Here is a 23,096-nt window from a genome sequence, read left to right as displayed (position 1 = left end):
TTTCCTCCCACCTTCTCTCAAACACTCCACTCGAGTCTGTGTCCTCCCCAGTTCTCGTAAAGGTCACCAGGGGCCTCCGTGCTGCCAAACCCAGCATTCATTGCTCGGTTGTGCAGTCGGTCCCCACTGCCCTCGCTGACTACTCCTTCCCGGGCCCCTCCTCCCTGGGACCTGTGAGGCCCACCGCATACCCCGAGCTGCCCTCCCCTCGGGGCCTGCAGGCCCTTCTCTGTCTCCACACTGGCCTCTCCCTGAGCTTGGGCCTCAGGTACCCAGCTATCAGGGCAGCTTGTCTAATGGAGATTTCAAAATGGAACATGTTCAAGAGGGAACTCAAACCCTGCTCCTCCTGCCACTTTCAAGGTCTCAGCAAAAGGCAGTCCCATTCTGGCCTTTGTTCCGAAAAACAAGGTATCACCTTTGACCCCCTCCCCAACTTTGTGTCTGACTGACATCCTTCAGCTGAGCCATTAGTTCTGCCTTCAAACAGCGGCCACGGGTCTGTCTCCATGTGGCAGCCAGCTTGGCCCTCAGAGAAGCACGATGAGGTGGCCATGCCCCCGGCGCCCTGAAAACTGCCTGTGGCCTAAGCCCCAGGGCACCGCTCCTCCCTCGTTCGGACCCCGCTGCCACCCTCCCTCTGTGCATCTTCACGGGCCAAGGCAGCTCCCCGACTCTACCGCATGTGTTGGCTAAGCTCGTGAGAGCAGGGCTTTGCTCACTGCTCTTCCCCGTCCTGACCACATCCACACAAAGGACTTTTCCACTTTTCTCCCCCTTCCCCAAACGCAGCCAGGCTGGTCCCTGGGGCGCGTGGTGGGGGCGCGGGGAGGCCGCTTACCGAAGAGCGCGAGCAGAGACTGCAGGGCAAAGTGCATGGTTCGCCGATTGGCTTGTTTCCCGGTTTTCAGGATGACTTCCTCCTGACCCACTTCACAGAGATCGAACCCTAGAGGAACAAAGACCATGAATCTCTGCGTCCGTGTCCCCGAGAGGAGGAGAGCCACAGCCCCGTGTCCGCGGAATCCCCGCAGGCCCCTCGGCCAGCGCCCGGCCTGGGCTGCCCTGGGCCTGGGAGCCACGAGCATCCTCACCCCGATACCCACGGGGCCTGGCTCCCTCCTGCCCCTTCCCGAAGCACCCGCTGCTCTCCGGCCCTGAGCTCTGTTCTCTGCAGCGCTGGTCCCAGTTCCTACGTCTGGGGAGTATGAGCTGCTCTCTCCGTCCTTTCCCAGAACAGTTCACTGAAAGAAGACTTTAAGGAGGACAAAAACGGGCCACTCCACTCAGCACAGGGTCCAATATGTAAAGGTGCTGCCTGGGAAGGTGGGAGCTTCTCAAGGGCGCAGACGTGTGCGTTTGCCATCGAGGGCTTTGAAACCAGCCGGCTCTGACAAGGGAGAATCCGCCCTCTGGGCTGAGCCGCCCTGCGGGGACCGCACCCCATTCTGCTAAAGCCCAGGGGGCCGCCCTGACACTAACAGTTCTCCTGAAACTGGGGGTGGGCACAGCAGAAGGCAGGAGCCTCCGGGCAGGAGGCCGGCTCACCAGCTGCCACTGCACTGAGACTTCAGAGACCCCGCCAAGCGCCCCTCGCCCATCTCCCTGGGAAGAGCCCAGGCGGAAGAAGCCGAGCGCAGACCGATGTACAGCCGGCGGGGAGCCCTGCACATGTGGCTCAGCCCACTCGGCGGGTCACGTAGCTCAGTCGGAAGCGCTTGGTGCTGACTGTTGGGGGACAGGGCCCCCTCCCTCCTGTGATGTGTGCTCTGGTGACCGGGTCTGTGACACACAAGGCCGCCGTGTTCTGCATGCTGTGCGGTTCCTGACACAGTAGTCACCAACGGAGAAATGGGTCTTTTTATGCTCAAGCCGGGATTCTGAGATCAGTCTGACACTGTCATTCCTCTGGGAATTTGTTCACTCGATGAGCTACTTCAGCCTTCTGGTTGCTGTGGGGTACTTTCCCCTCTGAACTCAAACAGAATCACTCCCTGAAAGCAACAGGAAGGTCTCGGAGAACTCAGCATTTAAATACAAATAACTAATTAATATAAAGGTTTTAGTTAGAGATCTCTCCTTTTACCAGGATGACGGACTTCGTTACTGCTCCAGCAGTATGGAGGTAATAACCGCCAGCCCTGGGCCGGGTTGCGCTGGCGCCGGCTGAGGGCTGGAAAGAGGAGCCTCAGAGTGCTCAGGAGTGAGGGAGCCCCTTCTCCAAATGCTGGGCCTGCAGAGACTTTTCCACCCCTGGTCTCAGGCCACGGGATTCAAGGATAACTATGTGCACACCGACTCATCCCTTGAGTATTGGTGGTTTGGAAAACACAGAGAAGTAGAGGCCATCGATGAAAATAACCCACTATCCCAACACCAGGAAGAGCCAGTGACACACCTGGAAATACCCAGTTCGCAGGCAAGGGGGCCTGCCTCTGTCACACCCACACCGAGGGGAGGTGTGGGCCCTGCCTGGGGAAGACAGCTTTTCCTTTAATAAAAAAACCCTTGGTTCCATCTTCCTTCACCTGTGCTCTGTGTCACTGTCCCAACGACAGGCCTACAGCCCGTCCTGGAAAGGATGAGATCTCCGCTGGGCGTGGACCTGGACTTTCTCACTCCTGGTCCAGTTGCTACTGACTGCCTTTATCTAGATATAAATGTACTATGTGCATGTAAGAAGACTGCGTTAAGCCCACAGAAAGCAGCACACAGCACAGATCCCAAAGGGTGGGAGAACATCTACTTAGAGGGATTCAGAGTGACTGTGGGGGCTGGGGGTTCCCCCACATCAAAGGCAATCGAAGCCAGCCCTAAGCTGACGTGGGCTGGGAAAAGCCATCTGCAAAATGGGTTAAAAGAAAGGCCTAATGCGGTGAAATCCAGATTTCATAAGAAAAACTCCTTGTGAAGGACTGGCTGGCCTGCCATGTAAGATGGTGGCTGGTCCCCGTCACTACGGATTTAGGCTGTGTCATCCTCCAAAGAGTCCTCACTCCCTGAGATTAAGAACCAAAGGCCTCCCTGGGGCCTCACGGCCCACAGGATTTGCCCCACCTCTGCCTCATCTGTCCCCTCCACGCCCTGCACCAGCGTGTGGGCCTGACAGTTGTGCTCACCAATGGCTCTTCCCTCAATGGCTCTTCCCTCGTCCTGGAGTTTCCTCCTGATGACACCCTCAGGCTCTCCAGGTCTGCCCCGGCTCCCTGCCTTCTACCCCGCCAGCAATCATGGGGACCCCGGTGCTCCTGTCTGGGATGCTGCCCCCGCTCCTGAGGGGCTCCCTCCGCTTGGATTAAGTGTTTACCAGGTCTGCTCATCTTCCCCACTAGACTGAAAACTCTAAGAAGGCTTGTCCCCCGTCCTGGCACACTGCCCGACACATCACAGGTGCTCAGAGGAAAGCTTGGGAAGTGACTGGCTCCCCCAGGAATCGCACCAGCACTTAAGCGGGACAGGAGAGCAGCTCACAGCCTCTTGTGTGGTATTTTATCAAAAATGCATCTATTAATGCAGCAGTTTTGGCAGGAGCTGCCTCAGCTGTGTTACATTGTCCAAAAAGGAAAAGTAAGTGTCCCAGATGAACTCAGATCCTACTGCCCATGGTTCTAGGTCCCTGGCATCAAATCAGACCTGGTTTCAATGGCACAATAGAGACCGACCTTGAAACCGTTATTTTATGACTTTTTTTTTCTTTAGCTTTTAATCATGGCTTGACTCCCAACGATGCTGACATCTAGCAGCTTTCTATCAAGGCGAGGACTAGAAATGAGAGTGGTGAAACCCAAATGTCGGGCGCTGGGACAAGGCAGGAGGGCCGTTTGCCAAGTGTGCTCAAGGGCTGGGATCGCCAAGGCCGCCATCTGTGGGGTGACATGTAAGAAAACACCGAGGCCCCGAGACTCTGCCAGCTTCACCCAACAGAAACTTGGAGAGGTGGAGTTTTCGAAAGGGAACTGCAGGAGGCGGGGAAGGACGCTCTGGCCTACCTAGAGCCGCCAGGAACTCGTGGCAGCCGGGGAGGCGCCACAGCTGCACGCTGATGGAGACCTGGATGGGGGCCGAGGCGAAGTCCTGCTCCTTCTCGCCGGCCTGCAGCTGAACCAGCACCTGGTGGAGCTGAGCGAGGAGACGAGCGTGAGCGGGCCGCCTTCCCAGCGCCGCCTTCCCTCTGGCCCACCTAGGATGTGTCCCTGAGTTACTCCTGTGTCACCTGCTACCATCCTCCCTGGTGACCTTAATGTGCATCGCACTACAAATTCCTGTTAAACGGTGCCTCAGGCCTGCTGTCCTGTCTCCTCTCTGGAGGCTGGGGGTGGGGAGCTGTCACAGGGCGGGGGTGGCCTCACCTCTTCCCTGGCGCACCCTGGTGGCAGGGCTCAGGGACCAGAGGAGGGGTGGGGTGTAGGACCGGTCGTCTCCATCTCTTTTTCTCTGTTTAAGCCCCCCTGATGCTCTTGAGTTACATGGCGGAGAAGAGCCCAGCGTCCTGTCCCAGAGCCGCAGCGCTCAGGGAGGAGCCTGCACACCCCCTTCAAGGGCCTGGGGCGCTCTGGGTCCCCCGGTCTACTCAGGGGCCCTGTGTGGTGGCGTCACAGTGTCACTTGCTCAAAGTCACTTCTGCCCCTGCTATTCTGGTGGAACGTGAGAGATCCAATCGAGAACACGAGAAGGGTGCAGCAGGAAAGGGGGAGCCAGAGCAGAGGAAGGGGTCACCGCGGCCCGGAGCGCGTGGGGGCATGTGCACGAGGCTCTGAGCGACAGCACATGCGCCCGGGCTCAGAGCAGGTGCAGGGGACGCAGGGGCTGGGCGGGTTGAGGGGCTCACCTGACAACAGTTGCTATTTAAAGTCGTACTCACCATTCCCACCATATTTTTAACAGCCTTCGGCCAGCAGATTTTAAGAAAAGAAAGAGAGAGAGAGAGAGAGAGAAGAGTTTAGACTCAAGCACAGGTTGTTATGCCACGAGCTGATCACTGCTTTAGGAAGCGCCACAGCAGGTCCGCGGTGGCTCCGACCGGGAGGGGAGAGGAGCGAGAGTCAGCAGGGACACACAGGAGAACAAACAGCCACACCAGGCCAGACACGGGCAGGGGCAGCCAGGCCCTCCCTTCCTTGCCAGGAGAGGAGCAGGGCAGGCAGGACTCGAGTGGGGAGGGGACACAGAGGGCATGGAGAGGCCACTCTAGACACCAAGGGCCATGGTTCCAGAGTGACTCGAGAAATAGCCCACCCACGGGCCGGCCCCTGGGGGCAGCCGGACATCTGCCCGCAACCCACTGGAAGAGTCGGCAGAAAGTCCCCGTGATGCCACCAAATGCAAGAAATTAAGCAGCTGGCTTTTTGGACTCAGCCTTGCCCTGCAAATGTAACTCTAATGTCCTCTGTTGCTAGAGCACAGGCTTCCAGCCCTCTTGGGCTCAGGATGTCTTGATATGCCATGTTCTAGAAGTGCCTTCCTGACTCTCTTCAACAAGGAGACGTAACACGCTCATTGCCAAGTAAGCAGGAACTCAAGAAGGGGCATGTCATTGGGCTGGGCTCCAAATCCGAGCTGGAAACCACCCTGGGTAGGTGGGAGGCTCCAGGCACCACTCAGATTTTCAGAGGCTAATCCCAGACAGAGCAGCTTTGTTTCTGCACAGAAATATTTCCATTTACAATAAAATCTGATCAATAATAATGAGGTATGTCATTTTTTTCAAGTTCTTCCACTATGAGACGACCAGAGAGAATTGCTCTGTGACCTTCAGGGCTGCTGTTCCAGCCAGAAACCCTCCCCCACACAGTGATCACCCCAGGGTTCATTGTGTCCCTCCTTCCCCTTGTTTCAGACCCTCACTGGCTGGTAGGAAGATCGGGAGCTCTGAGGCCAAGCTGGGAAAGGCCTACGTGAGGCTGAGAGTTCGAATCCTCCTGATTCCTGAATAAGACCTCCATTCCCCTGAAAGCCCGTGTGTAGAACCTGCTAAGCAGTAGCTTGCATTAGAGCTGACCTTGTGTTCACTGCTGTGCCTCCCTCGGTGGCTACTCAGTTTCAGGTGGGGTTCATCCCCTGATCTGGGCGTAAGCATCAGGGACCCTGCAGGGGATCTGGTAGGTTGGCCCCATACCTGCCGGCTGAGGGAGTGTAGCTGTGACATTTGTCAATCAGCGGAAAAAGTGGGGTGACGACGAGGTGCAGGCAGCCGCTGAATGGAGAGTTCAGGAAATGCCCCGACACTGCAGGTGACGGGCCTCAGGAGGCCCTACTGCTCTCTGAACCCAGTGCCCTGACCCCAGTGTCCCCTGGACGTGTGTGTGCCTGAGGGGCTCTTTCGCCCCCAGCCCTTGTCTTTCCCGTCTAGTCACAGGGGTGGAAAAAGGCAACCAGACCGTGGCACTTGCAGGTTCCTGTGCAGGCCCAGCTCACCCTGGCGCCCAGGCCTGGGCTCAGCCGCCCTGGCCCAACTCACCCGGCTGATGAGCTGCTCGCCCGTCTCCGAGGCAGTGATGAGCTTGCAGAGGGCTTGGAGGGCAGGGTTGGGCAGACCTAAACCAAGAAGAAGGCGATGTCACCCAAAGGGGTCCCCGCACCCACAGCCCCGCTGCCTCCCCAGGCGAAGAGCCTGAGACACTCCACATCGGGGGCATTTCCAAAAGCTGGGGACAGCCAGGTGTGTGGGTCTCTAACTTGAGAATGGAGACAAGGATCCCAGAGAAAGGCCCGTCCTTGAGGTGTGTGGTCACATCCCAGGAACCCTGCTCAGAGCGAGGCCCAGAAAGCAACCGGCAGCACCCGCAGCCTGCCTGAGCCCAGGTTAGCTCTTCCCCCTCCCCGCCGGCTCTGGCACACCCAGAGCTGCTGATGAAACGCCAAGGCAGCTGCTGTGTGCCCAGCGTGCGTCCGTGCCAGCCCAGGAGGAGGCAGAGTGGGGCCCAGGCCTGCTTCCCGGATCGCCTCCAGGTCAGGAGAGCTCTGTGTCTGCAACTCCTTGCTCCTTCCCCACTGTGAGATCCAGCCTCCCCGCCACCAACCGCCATGCCCATGCAGCAACCCGGCCTGCCCGGCGCTCACCCAGCAGGGACTGGATGGTGCTGCTGCACTGCTGGAGCCGGTCACCGGGGTCGGAGGTTGGGAAGAAGACGGCCGCCGGCAGGCCACTGGCCGGGGGGTCCAGCCGGAAGCCCACGGCAGTTAGCAGGGCCTGCCAGCCGGGGATGCCGCCCACTTTGTTCTCCACGCTCTGCTGGGACGTGTACATGGCATTGCGCTGCCCGTTCTGAATGCGCTGCAGGGACTTCTCCACCTGCAGGGGAAGGGGCAGTGGAGCGCCACTCCGGTCACTGGTGTCTCTCCCGGCGGTTCTGCGGACACGCAAAGCCTCGGGTGTGAAGCCAGGGCTGCCTCCTGCCACCTGGGTGCCCCAGCCTCAGGACCATGGCCCGGTAGCAACGGCCCAGCTCACAAGGGACAGGACAAAGGGAAAGGCTGTCCCTGTCCCAGCGAGGCTGGAAGACTCAGAGGAGTTCTGTCCCTTCCCTTGCCCACTCCTCCCGCTCCAGGCTCTCCTCCTCAGACACTAAAACCCACTCTCAGGCCAGGGCCTGCCCCAAACCCTGGATGGTTCCGCATCACTAGGATTAACCTCAGGCCCTCCAGAAGCCCTTCACAGCCTGCAGCCCTCCCATACACCAGGCAGTATCCGTCCCAGGGCTATGGCTGTCCATGCCCTTCCCCGTGCCTCTGACGCACCCTCCGTCCCGCAGCAGTGGCCTCTGGAACCTAGGCCTCCCCCTCCACCTCAGGTACCTCGTACCTCTCTCACCTGCCAGGGCCTAAACCTCTCCCACCTGCCTGGCACCTGTGGGCTGAATTTGTCCAAGAAACCGCTAAGTCGGCTCCCCCCAGAGAGCCTTCCACAGCACTTCCGGTGGCCTCGGGCCTTCCCGGCCATTTCTCTCTCTAGGAGAAATCTCAGGTTGACCTGTGAGACTGCGTGCCCTGGGGCACATGGCCCATCACTAGAGAGGCAGAAGAGTCTTCCAAGGTGTCACCTGGGGATTTTCTTACAGTACAACCCTGGGATGCAGGGGGCTGACCTCCTGGCAGGAGAAAACGAGTGGTCCTGGGCAGGACGACCAGCCAGGGGGCTTACCATCAGGGCTGAAGCTCCTCGGAGACACACTGCCCAGGGTCAAGGGGACCCAGGGTAGTCAGAAGGAGGTAAGGGCTGGTAAAGTCCACAGCCCCTGTACTTGCCCCAAGAAATGAAGCCAAGAAAGAAGTGACAACCTTTAAATGTGCCTGAGGGGCCCGAGAGGCCTGGCTCTTGCCTCGCGGCCTGCTCTTTTCTAAGAAAAGCAGCCTGGGAGCTGCAGCCAGGAAGGAGGGAACTCTGGGGTGACAGGGACCAGAACAGGTCCTAATATTGAGCAGCTGAATTGCTCTATGCAGTTTCCAGGCACAGGTTAAAATCAGTTAAGAGAGTCTCCGCAGATTCTCAAAGCACGTGAGCACAGCTAACCCGGAGCACGTGGAAGGGGGCCACCTCAGGTATGGCCTGAGAGCTGCCCGGGCTTCTCAGGTGACATCATTCCTACCCAGTCACATGCTGATTTCAAACAGACCCCAAGACTAAGAGATGGACAGGACGGACCTACCACCTGGAATGCATGGAGGCCCAGGGAACAGGAAGTTTGCCCTGCTGCGGGGACATGCCCCCTGGAACCCAGCCCCCAAACTGAACTGCCCAGCCAGAGCCTCCAGCCTGCTCCCCAGGGCCTGTGTGGGATTCTTCCCCACGTCCTTCCTCTTGAGCTCTGACACAGCCATGGCGTATGCCCCTCTGTCCCTCCAGGGGGCAGCAGTTTGCCTCGGCTCTGGAAGGAGTGTGGATGTGGCATGGGCTGTCCAGCCACACCACGCGGACCCGAGCTGGGGCTGGGGCTGGGCGGATCTGTCTTGCAGAACCCCATGGAGGCTAACAACTCTCAAGTGTCAGAGGCTGCCTTCCCGGTTATCAAAGTAGAAGGGCAGAACACGTTTTCTGTCGCTGCTCTTGGCTGGATTTGTAACTTCTGGACGTGTGTACCCTCACCCCCGGCCCCACCAAGCTTGGGACTGGCTACATACTGGGTTAACTTTGGACTCTTCCTCCAACCCAAAGTTAGGGGAAGGCCAGGGCCATTTGCCTTTAAAATATCCTTTTCCAGCCTCTAGAACCCTCCCGTGTGCCAGCTACTTGCCTCTTCTCTAAGTCTCACTATAGCCTAGAAAAATGAGAAGTTTTACCCTTGCTTCCAGAGGAGCAAACTGAAGCTCAGAGAGTCAGGAGACTTGCCCAAAGCTTTATGGCCCAGAAACAGCGGCAGTGTGGGCCCCAGGACCTTTGCAAGGAGGCCACAGCCATCCCCGTGACACACGTGCCTGCCACTCAACAGGCCGGCTTCACCTGTGGGTCCTCTGCCTGCTCGCGTCCCCTGGGGTTATGGACAGGCCTCCCCTCCTCGTGCACCTGCAGCCGGCTCTCTGCTCTCAAGGGCAGAGGGCCCCGTGGGAGCCCAGGGGACAGGCTTACCAGGTGCAGCAACACTCGCAGGGCATCGCGGGCACGCTCTGGATGCTGGAGGATCTCTGTGAGGGCCTGGCCGATGAGCGACGAGGGACTATTCAGCTTCACGTCACTCCCAATGAGCATGAACCCTGCGAGAACACAGAAGGGCATCTCGGAGCCTGCCCTCCGCTCGAGGGAGCAGCTCTGGCTGGTCCCCTCACTCCCTGGGGCCTCACAGCCACCCTGCCCCCAAGGGGGCCTGTGCAGCAAAGCTGCTCCACGGAAAGGACTGCGGGAGGGCTCTCTCACTGGGAGGGCCCGCCCGTGTGCTTCCGTCCCCTCCTCTTTAAGAATCAGCATTTTTCAGGGCTCATGAGTGGTTTTGCACTAAAGTTACTCAGGAAAGTGCCTCTGCGCTCTGCTGCACAGTGAGGGAGGAAGCAAGTGGCCGGGTGGTCCCTGGGTGAGGGGGCTGAGGGATTCCCGGGGTGCTCCCCAGGCTCGGCCACCATCCCAAGGAATGACCTGCCCTGTTTCCCCTGAGATGCGTCTCGGTCCATGTGGAACCTGCCCGGGGACAGCACCATGGGATGCGGGGCAGGACGACGACCTGCACATCTACACGGATCCTGTCCCACTCCCAAATGCAGGGTCAGGGGGCAGGCACACGGAGCTGTCTCCTTAAGCCGCCAAGCCACTTAGAACCACCCTGCCCCTAAATAATGGAGAAAGGGGTTTCCCAAGAGCACGAGTACACCACAGCTGTTTTTAAGGTGAGCAGCGCAGCAGGACTTAAACACCATCTTCTCGCACTGAACCACGACTTGTATGCTGTCTGTCACTCAGACAAGGACAAAAACACCACATCCCTGAACACGTTGAGAAGACAGGGCAGGGGCCCCGCAGAGAGGGCCAGGGTCCCTTGGGGAGGAAGGATCAAGCTCAGAGGCCAGGCTCCCCCCAGGCCAGCACTACGGCCCAGGGGCGCACTGGGAACAGACAGCACGCGGGGCCGCGGTCACGGAGCCTCCGCCACCACCTCCGGTTCCTGCGTCTCGTCTCGTGGCAGTGGGAGCAGTTCAGTGACGGGGCGACAGGGCTGGGCCACAGGCCTCCACGCCCGCCCTCCCTGCCCTGTCCTCCCCTCCCGCCGCGCGCCTCCCTCCAAGGCAGATTCCATTATTTCGTTCGAATACGTGTCTGGCAAACACCACAGCTGTGCTGTGTTTGTGAAGCAAACACATGTTTCCATGGCCTACCAGAGCGAAATGGTGCCGGCACAGTGTACCTGCCCGCCGGGTTCATTTTGAAAGGGGAAGGTGGAAGCCATTTGTCCCCAGTTTTTAAATGATATGTTGATCATAACAAAATATAAATGTTTGAAAATAGTGCTTTGGGCGTTCCTCCGTTGCTCGAGGTTTAAGACACTGTGTTTGTGGGTCAGTCCCGTGGCCACAGCATTGGTAGGACTTCATCTTTGCTCTGGAGCGTCCTGGGGAGGGACAGGAGCCAGTCCTGAGGGACAGCATGGACAGAAGGACCGTGGGCTGTGTCAGCAACAGGGCCCTGGCTGGAGTCTGGGTTGGCAGCCTGGTGGGACGGCTTCCTCCATGGGAAGCTCCACAGGTCACCCCTTGCTCCACCTCCCATGACTGGACGTCACAGAGAACATTCTCTCTTCTCCTCCCTTCAGAAAGGGTAAGTAACTGGTCTCAGGTCACAGAGCCCGGACATGGAACTAGGTCAAACCCAAGTGTTCCGATGACCAAACCTGGGGACTTTCTACCACATGGCTCTTTCCCACCATCCTGGGACTTCACAGGAGGGCACCATAAAATGCACCAACCAGCACACCCTTGTCCCAGGAGAAGTCTATGCTCATACCCCGATGGCAGGCTGTTCTGCTGCTCCCTAGTCAAAAAAAAGATGACTTTAGGGGCGCCTGGGTGGCATAGTCAGCTGAGCGTCTGAGTCTTGATTTCAGCTCAGCTCATGATCTCAGGGTCCTGAGATCGAGCCCTGTGTGGGGCTCCGCATTCAGTGCGGATTCTTTCTCCCTCTGCCCCTCACCCTGCTCATATTCTTTCTCTCTCAAATAAATAAATAAAGTCTTAAAAAAAAAAAAGACTAATACCTCAGTGACAAATGACTGGTTTGGCAGAAGGCGAGAGTCTCAGCAAACAAGGCCCTCTGCCAGCACCGCCCCACGCCGCCTTTCCCCAGTGCCCCATCCTCCCCTCCCCCACCTGGGAGGCTGTGAGTAACCAGCCCTGGGCACCCCTGACAGGCACCAGCCAGCAATCCATGCTCCTACCTGCCCAGTTGGAGGGGTGTGAGAAGGTCTTGCTGCTCTGCACCACCTTCATGGCCTCCCCCAGGGCAGCGCTGGCTTTCAGGCCATTGAGCAGGGATGAGTAGAAGGCGTGGAGAAACATCTTGGAAGCCGCCACAGGCACAGGCCACAGAGACACGAGAACACACTGTGCGCCAGCAGCCAGGAAGGCCCGTGTCAGCGCGATGACCCCGTCAGCCGTGACCTTGCTGTTGGACTCCTGCGAGGAGCCGAGGACCACCAGCTTCACGGGAAGCCGCAGGTCCAGGACGTCGGCGGCTGTGAGCAGCAGCTCCTGCAGGGGCGGGCAGTCTGAGATGCTCTCCCCGTCACTGGCGTCGTCCTGCACCCGCAGGGACTCGGGGATCGTGTAGGGGTGGCCAAAGGAGCTCTTGCTGCCGCCAGGGTTACCGTCGGCGCTGGGAGTGAGGACCAAGGCCGACAGTTTCCACGAGATGTGGGTGGCAAAGTGGACACACTCGGCCTGGGTCAGGGCGCTCATGACCCGTTCTTTGGTGGCCACGCTGCCCACCAGAGGCTGACAACCCAGCAGCTCTGACACCATGTACGCCTCCTCCTCGGCCGATGGCATGGGCCCCCACAGCCACCTGTCCATCACCGCCGACGGCAGCTTGGGGTTGCCGACAACAGCCGCCATGGACGTGGAGCTGGAGTACGTGGGCGGGTTCTTCCTCAGGTGAGACTAGGAGGGGAAGACAGACAAGCAGACCACCCCACCCGTCAGACAGGGGCCAGGCTAGCCGGCTGAGCCACGGGCTTCCTGTGAGGACCGGGCTCCGTCCCCTAGGCTACACCTGTGCTCCCAATAACCTCGTTCACTCTAACCCTCAACACCATTTGCGCCCAGCTGCTCATCCTACTGAGAATCACAGCTGCGCTGGCGAGCTCTGAAAAATCAGGACTGGATCTCAGGAAGGGCCCTTCCCATCTGTCAAGTCCTGAGGGGCACTGCGGCCAGAGGCGAGGGTGGAGGGTGCCGGCCTGCCCCACACGCCTCACTCCCACAGACCTCCCTCTGGGCCCAGAAACGGTGGAGACCCACTCCCGATGAGCCAGGGCTCTGAAGGTTGACAAAAAGCAAGTCAATCTCAACGGAGACAGGGCTAACCTCCGCCCTGTACAGCCACCATGTGCTGAAAAGATTATACTTGTCATCTGCTTTATGTGCTGCCAAAGAAAGAAAACACTGAATTATAAAATATGCATAGAAGAGTCCAGGAAAGTTCTGATTTTCCCCCAACGAGGTATTTTGATGCTTCCTGGGAAATATTAAATATCAAATTATTTCAAAATAACCTGATGGCTCCCTAGTGGTGATGCCTCACACTGCGGGCAGGAGAAGCGCCTGCTGGGCGTCTGTCAGGAGACAGGGCTCTTCCACTCCCTGGCTAGCCTGGCAAACAGCCAGCTTACTGTTGTCACCATGAAGCGCTCGAAACATGGGCCATCTCTGACCTCCTGGGTGCTTCTGGCAGCAGGTGCAAAAAGCGGCGCTCTGAGCCAGACAGCGTCCGACGAGGCCATTCAGTCAGCCACGGACACGCCAAAAACTCGAGAAAAGCATTTCTTTCACTTTGAACTGGTTCTGTCCCATGAGAAAGTTATTGTTCAGTCACAGAAAACAGATCTAAGACTTCCAAACCCCTGTGAGACAGATGCGGACCGGGTTTGAGCCATGTCAATGATCATGGTCAACAGAGGCCACGCCCAGGGCCCAGGGTTTGTGTTCCTGAATGAGCCACTTTCTCCCACTGGGAGGAGCTCTGTCTGACCCAGCTCTCCTCGTGGTCTGCGGGACTCTGAGGGCATGTTCAAGTTTGAAGACAGAGCAGGATGGCTGGGGTAACCACAAGTGCATGCCCAGCAGATCGGGGTCCACGAGGGTCTGAAAGAGTTTGGAGAAGGGGTTGGTTGGAAGATTCTCTGATTGGGTGGGCATGCCAAGAGGTGTCATGGGGTCAGACCTCTGATTCTGTGGACGGCCTACTGTCGCCCTCTTGATTTTCACAGACATTTCTGCTCACACTGACGTTTTTGCTGAATGAGACACAAAATCTGTCCCCTGAAAGCCCCCTCATTTGTGTTCAGTTCCTTCATTGGCCCGTGGGACCCTTTTCTCATGTGTCTGCCATCCTTGCCTGCGGCCCCTCTGCTGGGCACAGCTGGCGCCCAGTCAGTGGACAGCCAGAGGGCAGTGGGCACCAGGGGAAAGCAGCTTCCTCAGAGACCCAGACTGGCCTGGAGCCTGACCCAGCCCCTGAGGAGCTCACAGTCCTGATGTCATGGCAAAGACATTTTGAGAGAAAGGATACAGACTGTGGCTTTTGGAGATAGCAGAGATCAGTCCGGAGGCCAGGGGGCTCTCCTCCCACCTTCAGACAAACAGACAAGACAGACAGATCTACTCCAAAGACAGCCTCCCTGGCCGCAAACTGCAGAGGGAACCTTGGGAAGAGATCATACGCTGCCCCCTTGCAGCCCAGTCTGGCCGGGAAGGCCGTCCTCCAGAACCCCACAGCTAGGCACCCGCCACCAGCACGAGGCTTACCTTGGACTGTGGGCTGAGGGAGCGGATGGAGGGGACGGCGATGAGGGCGAAGCGCTCATACAGGTACTCATTGGAGGAGCTTCCCTTCAGGAGGGCGAAGGGGATGAGGTAGAGCTCCCCCTCCAGAACCAGGACCAGCTGCCGGTGCCGGCCCACGGGGCCGCTGGAGTGCATCAGGCCCTGCGGGGAGGCACGGGGCGCCTGAGTCGGGGCCGGCAGGCAACGGCCTGCCCGCATGGGGCCTACTAGGCCGCAAACCACATGCACCCAAGAAGCACCTGGCAGGGCCACAGCACCCACACAGGGAGGGTGGGTGGTGGCTTAGGGTGCTGCCCAGGGGAACATCACCGAGTGGGGGCTTCCTCCCATCTCAGGGGCCCTGCAGTAGAGGAGGCTGGGGGCCAGTCTAAGTCTGCATGGCAAGGGGAGAGACCAGGTCACCGGTCAAGGACAGGGATGTCCCACAAAGACAAGGACTGGTCCCAGTAGGTCTACAGGAGGCAAGGAGTTGTCCCAGCAAGAGCCCTGTGATTCATGGTGACGCCCGGAGGGCCAGGCCAGGGGATGCTACATTGGTCCAGAAACCCTAAGAGCAATGTAGGTGTGACTCTTCTCACGAGAGGCAGTGACACTGTGACCCCCAGACTAGGCTCAGGCCGAACAGGAAAGATCAAGCGGATGTTGCTGCTGCATGAGGAGATGCCGCCCAGAGCCTGCTGGGGAGCGCGGGCCCAGCTCTGGCTCTGGGGGTGGTCACGGCCGGGATCCTGTCCCCCCGGCCCCCGCTGGCTGACTGGGCACAGTGCCCACCAGGGCACCGCTGTGCTCCGCGGGAGTGAGGGTGCATGCCTGATCCACCTGACTGCTGCCTGGGGTGCTGGGCTGAGGCTGGCACACGGCACTCTGCTAACCCAAAGTGACACGTGCCTGGCGGGCCCATCAGTCTCTACAACCACCCTGTGGCTTTTTCTTTAAAAAAAAAATTGTAGATGCATCTAAAGAAAGCAGAAATAAAAACAGGCCAGTTTGCTGGTTGTTTGATTTAAGAGCTATTTACCGAGAAGGGGAAAAAGAATCATTGCACAACCCAGGAAGGAGGAAGTGGGGTGTATCACACGGCTTGCTGTGGATTTCTGGATTGGCACAGGGAGGTGAGGCGGACGGGGGACCTGCAGTCAGCTCCTGGGCCTGAGGGGAGTCCCCACCATGGCCACACCGAGGCCCTCCCCGCCCCCGGCCCTGGGGAGCCACTCTGGTCTGTGCCAAGCAGACCTGGAAGGTGGGCCAGAGGAGCTGGGCGATGGGGCCCTGACCTTGGTGGTGGGTCACAGCTGGAACAGTGACGACCACTCCCAGCTCAGCGAGGGCCGTTCCCCCCACATGCGGGCAATGCGGGGACTCAGGCCACCTGCTGTGTGCAATACCAGACCCACCCCCCACTGACCCAGGGTCACCAGGCATTTGTGGGACAAGATGCCAGCCCCACCCTCACAGGCCTCCCCTGGACCCCCCTGCCAGGGCCCAAACCCCAGTAAGTCTCTGTCAGGTGCCATCCCACAGGTCACTGATTTCCCTGGGACACACGCCACTCTCGGCAAGTCCCCAGTCACAAGAGCATCCATGCGTGTGAACCGAAGGCCAGCAGGGCAGTGTCGGGCAGGGTAGGGGTGTGACTGGGAGGCTGGAAGCCGTTCATAGAGGTGTTACTGGTAGGGTCTTTGTAGGCACTCTGCAAACTCTGCCTGCAAGACCTTATCTGGGGCATCAGCCTAAAGATGGGTGAGGTCCTGTCCCCGCAGGCCACACGGTGTCTTCTCTGACAAGGAATTCTGACCTCTCTGAGGGGCAGTTCATGTGGTGCTGGCCTGGGCAGAAGAGGCCCAGGGCGGTGGCGGGGGGGGGGGCAGTAAACAGAGAGCAAATCTAGGGAGAGACCTGGAAGCCAGACTGTGGAGGACCCCGCCCAAGGTCAGACAGGGAAGCGTGGCTCCCCCAGGCTCTAAGCACCTGCCATGCATATTCTCTGTGGACGAACCTCCAGGGAAGTGTCTGGAGGCAGCCTGCACCACAGGAGACGGGGCAGTGGGCGCTGGGGCTGTGCACGCTGATTCATACAGGGAGAGACCCAGGGAAAGAAGGGAAACTTGCTGGGACTTGGTAAAGAGTGATCTCAGTGGTGAGGGGAGGGAAAGCTCTTGGAATTCTAGCCTGGAGATGGGGAGAGTTTGCTCTGAATGAACAGAATACCCCAATTCAGAGTTCTGAGTCCTCCCGGAATGGAGGCTCGTGGCTGGGGCTGGGCTGGCTCCCGCACATGGCCCTGAGTGAGAGCCCCACATGATACCCCCGTCCGGGCAGGAAGGAGGCGAGCACCAGCAACCCTGGCCTGCGGGCAGACGGGCTGCATGACAGACTGACAGCTTCAGTTAAAAGACGGCAGGAAAACGGATTGAACATGTTGGAAAAGATGGCCTGGAAACGGTCTTCTGAATTCTGCCTCCAGGATACATAAGCATTGCCCTTGTTCTGAAAGATTAGCTATAATCCAATGTGAACTTGAAAATGGAAAATAAAGCGATGTCTCTATCCAAATTACATATCATCCATTGGATAGAAAAGGAAAGACAATTCAGGGAAAGGCTTCTCTGCGTCTCCATCTGTCAGTCTAGAAAGGGTATTTGCTGGCTTCTTAAGTCCTGGGTTTGAGAGATAAAAGGGCTCAGCATCAGCCCCACACCAGCAACTAACAGAGACCAACAAATTCCAGCAAAGACTCAGACTTTCTGACCTCTGAAGTTTCTAGAAATGGATCTTCTGAAGGAGATCAGGACAACAAGGGCAGGGGTGCTGAAACCTGTCTATTTCCCCGGTGATCCCGCCCGTCCCAGGGTGTTCCAGGCCCAGGATGGAATTGGGGACATGGAGTGCCCCAGCAGGGAGGCCTGGGAGCGAGTGGACTCGGGCTAAGCCCAGTATTCACAGAGGGGGAGGGCTGTTCCCTTGGCCAGGGTGGGGGTGGGCACCTGCTGGTGGGTATGGGTGGCTATTGTCACTTTACAGACCCTCAGCACCCTCCTGCTGCCCCATCAGCACCTGCCCAGTGACTAGATTCCTGCAGCGGGGTCTCCTGTAGAGGGAGCTCGGTGCTGAGCTTCCTCCGTGGAGGGCGCGGAGGGGCGATGCCAAGGGAAGAGGATTTCCTGCTGGCCCAAGTCAGCGGTGTGTGTGCATGGAGACACACAGCGGAGCCCAGACTGTGCCCGTCTGTGACCCTGCTGATACCCTTCCCTCGGTCTTTTCCACATGACAACCCTGGCCCTCATCACCCGTGCTCTCGGCAGGCCTCCTGCCCAGCAGGTGCCTGGACTCTCTCTGCACATCCTTGCCACTGGAAGCAGATCATCTGTCCTCCTGCCCCCTGCGGAGGGCAGCCTTTGCTCGCCAGCAACTCGAGACCAGCTCCAGCCCGGCCCAACCAGCCAACGTCTCTGCTATCCAGTGGGCCGAACCACATGCCTTTCCCGGGGCCCATCCTTTCCTGGGTAAACGTCCTCAGCCTGAGAAAACCACAGTTTCCTTCAAGCTGACTGCTACTCTTTGGCCACAGGGAATAAGTCTCTCTGTCAAACGTCCCCTGGTTGATCTACTGTGCTTTTGGTCTCCCGCCTGAGCACAACAGCGTGCACATCCATGACCTCACATGGGTCAAAGCAGGCTGTGGTGGCATGGGGCCTGGCAGCCAGCAGGCACTCGGGACATACTAGTCAAATGTGAACTCACGACTGTCTGCAGGTTCTTGAAATACGGTCAACATAGGCCCTATAATTTTTATAGTTGATCCTTGAGCATCACGGATTTGAACGGTATGGGTCCCCTTACACGTGGGCTCTTTTCAACACACACAGGACAGGGCTGTAAATGTATTTTCTCTTCCTGAGATTTTCTTAATGCCATTTTCTTTTCTCTAGCTTCTTTGTTGTAGGATTACAGTATATAATGCATGTGACCTGTAAAATCTATGTTAATCGACTCCTTGTTACTGATAAGCCTTCCAAACAACAGTAGGCTGTTAGTAGTTAAGTTTTGAGGGAGTCAGAAGTTCCATTTGGATATTTCACTGCACCAAAGACATTACACAGGACCCATGGTGTTCAAAGCTCAACCACACTGTTATTTTTTCCTGGGCCTCAATTTCCAGTATAACTCACCCCCTTTCCCTCTGGTGTTTATAAACATGCACGGAGCTAAAACATGTAAGGGGCCCCTCTGGAGCATCCAGCTCCAAACTTTGACCCAGGGACCTTGACAGACCAACGTCACCATCACCATCATCCACCAGCTGTTCACTGAGTGCCCGTGATGCCTGACACCTGTGGGGTCAGCCACCCGACAGTGACCCCGAAGTTCACTTTCTGAGTCTGCAGTTCTCCGAGGCAACCGCCACAGATCCTGAATGTACGGTTGGTGGAAATTTTGGATGCAATCACCATTTCTTCAGCGGGGCCCTATACATATGCATGGTGACCAGCAGCCCTGATCCGGTCAAAAGCACTGATACCAGAATGTGACGCTGCATGTGTCCTGGCTTCCGGTTTAAGAGCTACATGCTCCATGCAGGTCACCATGGTTCAAGGGATCAGTCTGCACCCTCCCCATGCAGTAAACTTTGTTTTCACTGGAGGACATGGGAAGCCACTCGCTGTGTCACAGCATCACAGGCCAGGGGAATAAACATCCCGGAGCATGATGGGGGGGCAACAGAAAACTCCCGGATTCAGGAGTTTCCAGGCAGATTAGATTTGGGATCAAATGGACCCCACAAGGATTCCAGAAGCAAGAACTGGCAGGCATCTGGCTACTGCAGAGTTGGCTTACAGGCCTAGGTTTTTTTTTCCTGACTCACATTTTTGATTGAGTGAACTGGTCAAACAGAACTTTTTTAAGGCAGAGAAACCTTTTCTGTGATGTTTCCAGGAGATCTTGGCATCACAGGTGGATGTAGAGAGCTGCAGCAGGTGTCACCGTGGGGAGTAACCCTCAAACCACGACTAAAACCCACAAAGACCATAGACCCTGTAATCCAACCAGAAATGCAAGAGTCAAGGTCAACGCACTCGATGAGATTCTTTGGCTACCCCAACAACAAACCACTGGTTTGCCGGAAGAACCAACGGAGGGGATGGAATTTGGGAACTGGAGAAACGTGATGAATGGCCAGCCCGAGCCAGAGAGGTCTGCCTGCCACCAGCATCCAACTCCAGCCACACCAGCCACACCAGCCAGAGGGTCTGCCCATGGACCTCCGGGCAACAGCAGGCCTCTCTTTCTTGGCTGCCCTGGGGAAATGAGCCTGCGCACCCCTGTGGGCAGGCATCTTCACGGTGGGGCTGAGACGGCCACTGTTGCACATCCACCGGAGCAGAGCCACAGCCCAACAGCGCTCACCCAGAGAGGAAGGTTCCCTTCCCGAGAGGCCACTCGCCCATCGGGCCGCTCTCACCACCAGTTACACGGTTCCAGGCAGCTTCTCGCCTCCATATTTCCTTGTCCTAATTGGTTGTGGAAATGCTTGCTGTTCTTGGGTGATGTGTGTCCTCATTTGAATATCACAACAGATGTCTCACTCAGAAATCAATTAGATGGGCTGGTGGTGGGGCTGCCAGCCCCAAGTGTGCCCCAACCCCCGAGCAGGCCAGTCTTGAGGGCCTCGGCCTCCGCTCCATAGTCTGGAGTGCAGGGCAGATTGTTTCTGGGGACAACTATTCCCTGACTATCTCCAAACGTTCCATCCATTTGGAAAACAGGCGCCTAGATGGGCTGTCTCGTCTCTGGAGGTATCTGTTCTGGGGTGAGCTGGTTTATCAGGCTACTTGATTTTGCAAGAATCCTTTCCCCCAGAGCCGAAATCAAGGGCAGACCCCAGTCAGAGCTGAGCTCTGCCCCTGCCTTGCACGTGTAGGTGAGAGGTCTGGGGTGAATTCCCAGAGCCCCAGTGTTTAGGAAGGCAGTTTACCAACCTAACCAACTTGAACAGCAAGTTTTAAGTAAGTTTCTGGGGGTCCTGAAACAGACGCATCCACATAAACAGGCAGCGACCTTAATCCAGAGCAGACGTGGCCGAGAAATATTCCTCCTCCTGATCAAGGTCATTCACTTTTGCTACCTGTCCTGCAACTACGGTTTTATGACTATAGATGTAGGAAACAGGGAATTTCAATAAATGGAAATAATGGCAAAGATGGGACTATAACTAGAATGAGACCAAACTCCAGGGATGCTGAAAGGTTCCAAAATCTGGACCTCTGGAGAATGAGTCACCCAAATCCAAGGCAATTTCCTACTCTCCATCTGGCTCCTTGATCAGAGCAGCTTCTGGCTTTGGTGAAGCCCTGTCTGCAAACTGAGGGGGTGATTTTGGACCTGAGTGAGCAAGCGGCTTCCCCTAGAGCAGCCCTGGGGGACCTCATCACATCAGATGCATCTTCTGGAACATGGCTGCTGGTACATACTTCTGTTTGATACTGATCCCGCCGTGGGACAAGACTGGTCCAGGTCTGTCCCTTCACCATAGGCAGGGCCCAGAGGCATGGCTTACTGTGTTTTACTCTACTAAAATGATGAAAAATGAATGCCAGGGATGCACACAGGGTCCCAGTCTCTTTCACACGAAACCCTTGCAACTTTTCTTTGGTGACATTTTCTCCTGTGGGTATTGGACAGGGCTTGACTTAATGTCTGCTGACAGGTCACGTGCAGATGTGGCTGGGCCCTCCTCGCAGACAGCTGGACAGGCTCGCCCCATCCTGACAGCAAAGGACGGCATGCTTCCAGGAAAGAGGCACGACCATGTTTCCCTGAAGCCAAATTAAATCAAATATTGGTGCAGGCCGACGGTAAAATATTCTTCTGTTCCACTTTTCATACTGTCTGACCTAGTCCCTTAGCTACAGGACTGGGGCTACACAAAGGCACATGTTCAAATAATTATAAGCCCCATGTGAAGAGGCTAATCGTTTTAGTCTTGAAGTGTCAGGGACTTGTAAGCTTGGACTTTTGGTTTTGATTTGTATTTTCACTGAAGATGTGGAAAAGGGTCTGGCTGGGCCTGGCAGCTGACAGCGCTGGGAGCGGGCAGGCAGATGGTGTCGTGTCGCCCTCTAGTGGCCTCCGGAGCAGGTGGGGGTGCTGGCCTCAGGCAGCAGGAAGAAGGCCCAGCCCTCCTCCTCCACCTCCTCTCTGCAGCCCACCCCACCTGAGCACAGCCTGTGAGCCTCAGACCCGGGACAGCCACATAATCGGCCGTCTCCTCCGCCTCCAGGATGGTGTGGACCTAACACACGCCAACAACTGCTTGTGGAACGAATGGATGAAACTCAGTCGGGTGTCTTTACTGAAACACAGCGGATGGCTACCGCTCGCCAAGGACAAGCTCTTCCTCTGACCGTTTGCTTTAACAGCCTTTGCAGGGTTTCACTTTGCGGCTCATGCGAGGCAGCCACACTCGTTCACAGTATTCGGACACCTAGGTCACAAGAGAGAATACTTTCTCTCTCCGGAAGTCAGGATATGCTTCCCAACTGCACGGCTCCCTCCATGATGAGACTGCACCCCCGAAGGCGGGAGCCTGGGGCCCCGTACATCTGTCCCAAACCGCAGGCTTTGGGGCACCGGCACCGTCTGGTGGCCGGGCCCTTCCCTTCCCTGGGCAGCTCCCCTTAGGAAGCCCGACTCCGTTCCCTGCTCTAACTTGTTTAGGGCTGTAACTCTTCCCCTTCCCAGCAGCCCTGGAGGGACACAGATGTCTAGGCACAAGCTGCACTATTCCCACAGGCACATTTTTATTCTTTAAGTCACAGGGGCAAGTCCTCAGGGAGGAAAAGCACAGCGCAACTTTTATAACCCCACAGGCTCCCCGACAAGGACAACTCGAGGCTGCAGTAGCTTCTCTCCTCGGAGGAAGTACTGGATGGCGAGAGGGAGGGCTGCCTCTCCCCGCCCCCCAGCTTTGGACCATTCCATAAACTTCACTGAGTGTCAGCATGTACCAGGCCCTGGGCCAGCTGCTGGGGACACAGAGATGAGGGACCATCCTTGCTTTCAGGGAGTGTGGGGTGGGCAGCAAGGGGTAGGAGGGGAGGCATACCACCAGCTAAGTTCTGAGTCCAGTGAGGTAGTGGGTGCCATGAAAGACATGGGGCATAGAGGGGACCCAGTAGCAGGGAAGGGGAGGAAGGCTGCAAGGTGGTGGGAGAAGAGAGCAAGGAAGGCTCCTAAGAGGAGGAGACACTCGATCTGGGCCAGAGAGGTGAGGAGCTTGCCAGTTCCACGTGACCTGGGCCTCCAAGGACACGCTGGTCCCAGCCAGTCTCCAGCTTGGCCCCCTGCTCCCCGCCCCCCTCGCCAGCCCCACCAGCCCATTCCACATTCGTGGGACAAGTCATCTGGGACCTGGACACCAAAGGGGAAGTGTCAAGGGCCCAAGAAGTCCCGAGTGAGTGAAAGAATGGAGAGGGTCCAAAGAGCCTTCAGAGGACCTGAAGGGGGATCAGTGCAGAATGGAGCTGAGGGCGAGCAGAGCGTGGGCATAAGTCACCAAAATGGTCTGCTCGGCCACCTGAAGACAAATCAGCCCAAGGGTGTAGGTGTGTATTTCTCCC

The 23,096-nt window shown here is 57.4% G+C and overlaps 1 protein-coding gene across 2 annotated transcripts in view; it reads right to left on the bottom strand.

The window, feature by feature from the left end:
• The window catches only part of TTC28 (tetratricopeptide repeat domain 28), a 635,902-nt gene that overhangs the window by 3,293 nt on the left and 609,513 nt on the right, over positions 1-23,096 (bottom strand). Inside the window, exons 15-22 of one of the 2 annotated variants that reach the window (XM_080822086.1) lie at positions 14,440-14,619; positions 11,853-12,573; positions 9,563-9,687; positions 7,060-7,291; positions 6,458-6,534; positions 4,862-4,885; positions 3,990-4,119; positions 842-949 (exon numbers count right to left, since the gene is read on the bottom strand). In XM_080822086.1, coding sequence (XP_080678212.1) covers positions 842-949; positions 3,990-4,119; positions 4,862-4,885; positions 6,458-6,534; positions 7,060-7,291; positions 9,563-9,687; positions 11,853-12,573; positions 14,440-14,619 — 1,597 coding nt within the window. The remainder of the gene's footprint in view (positions 1-841; positions 950-3,989; positions 4,120-4,861; positions 4,886-6,457; positions 6,535-7,059; positions 7,292-9,562; positions 9,688-11,852; positions 12,574-14,439; positions 14,620-23,096) is intronic. The other variant, XM_080822087.1, reaches the window with a different exon arrangement.

Source organism: Martes martes (genome assembly GCF_963455335.1).
Source record: "Martes martes genome assembly, chromosome: 13".
NCBI lineage: Eukaryota > Metazoa > Chordata > Mammalia > Carnivora > Mustelidae > Martes > Martes martes.
Note: the sequence above shows the minus strand (reverse complement) of the source record. Positions and strands in the feature narration are given on the sequence as shown.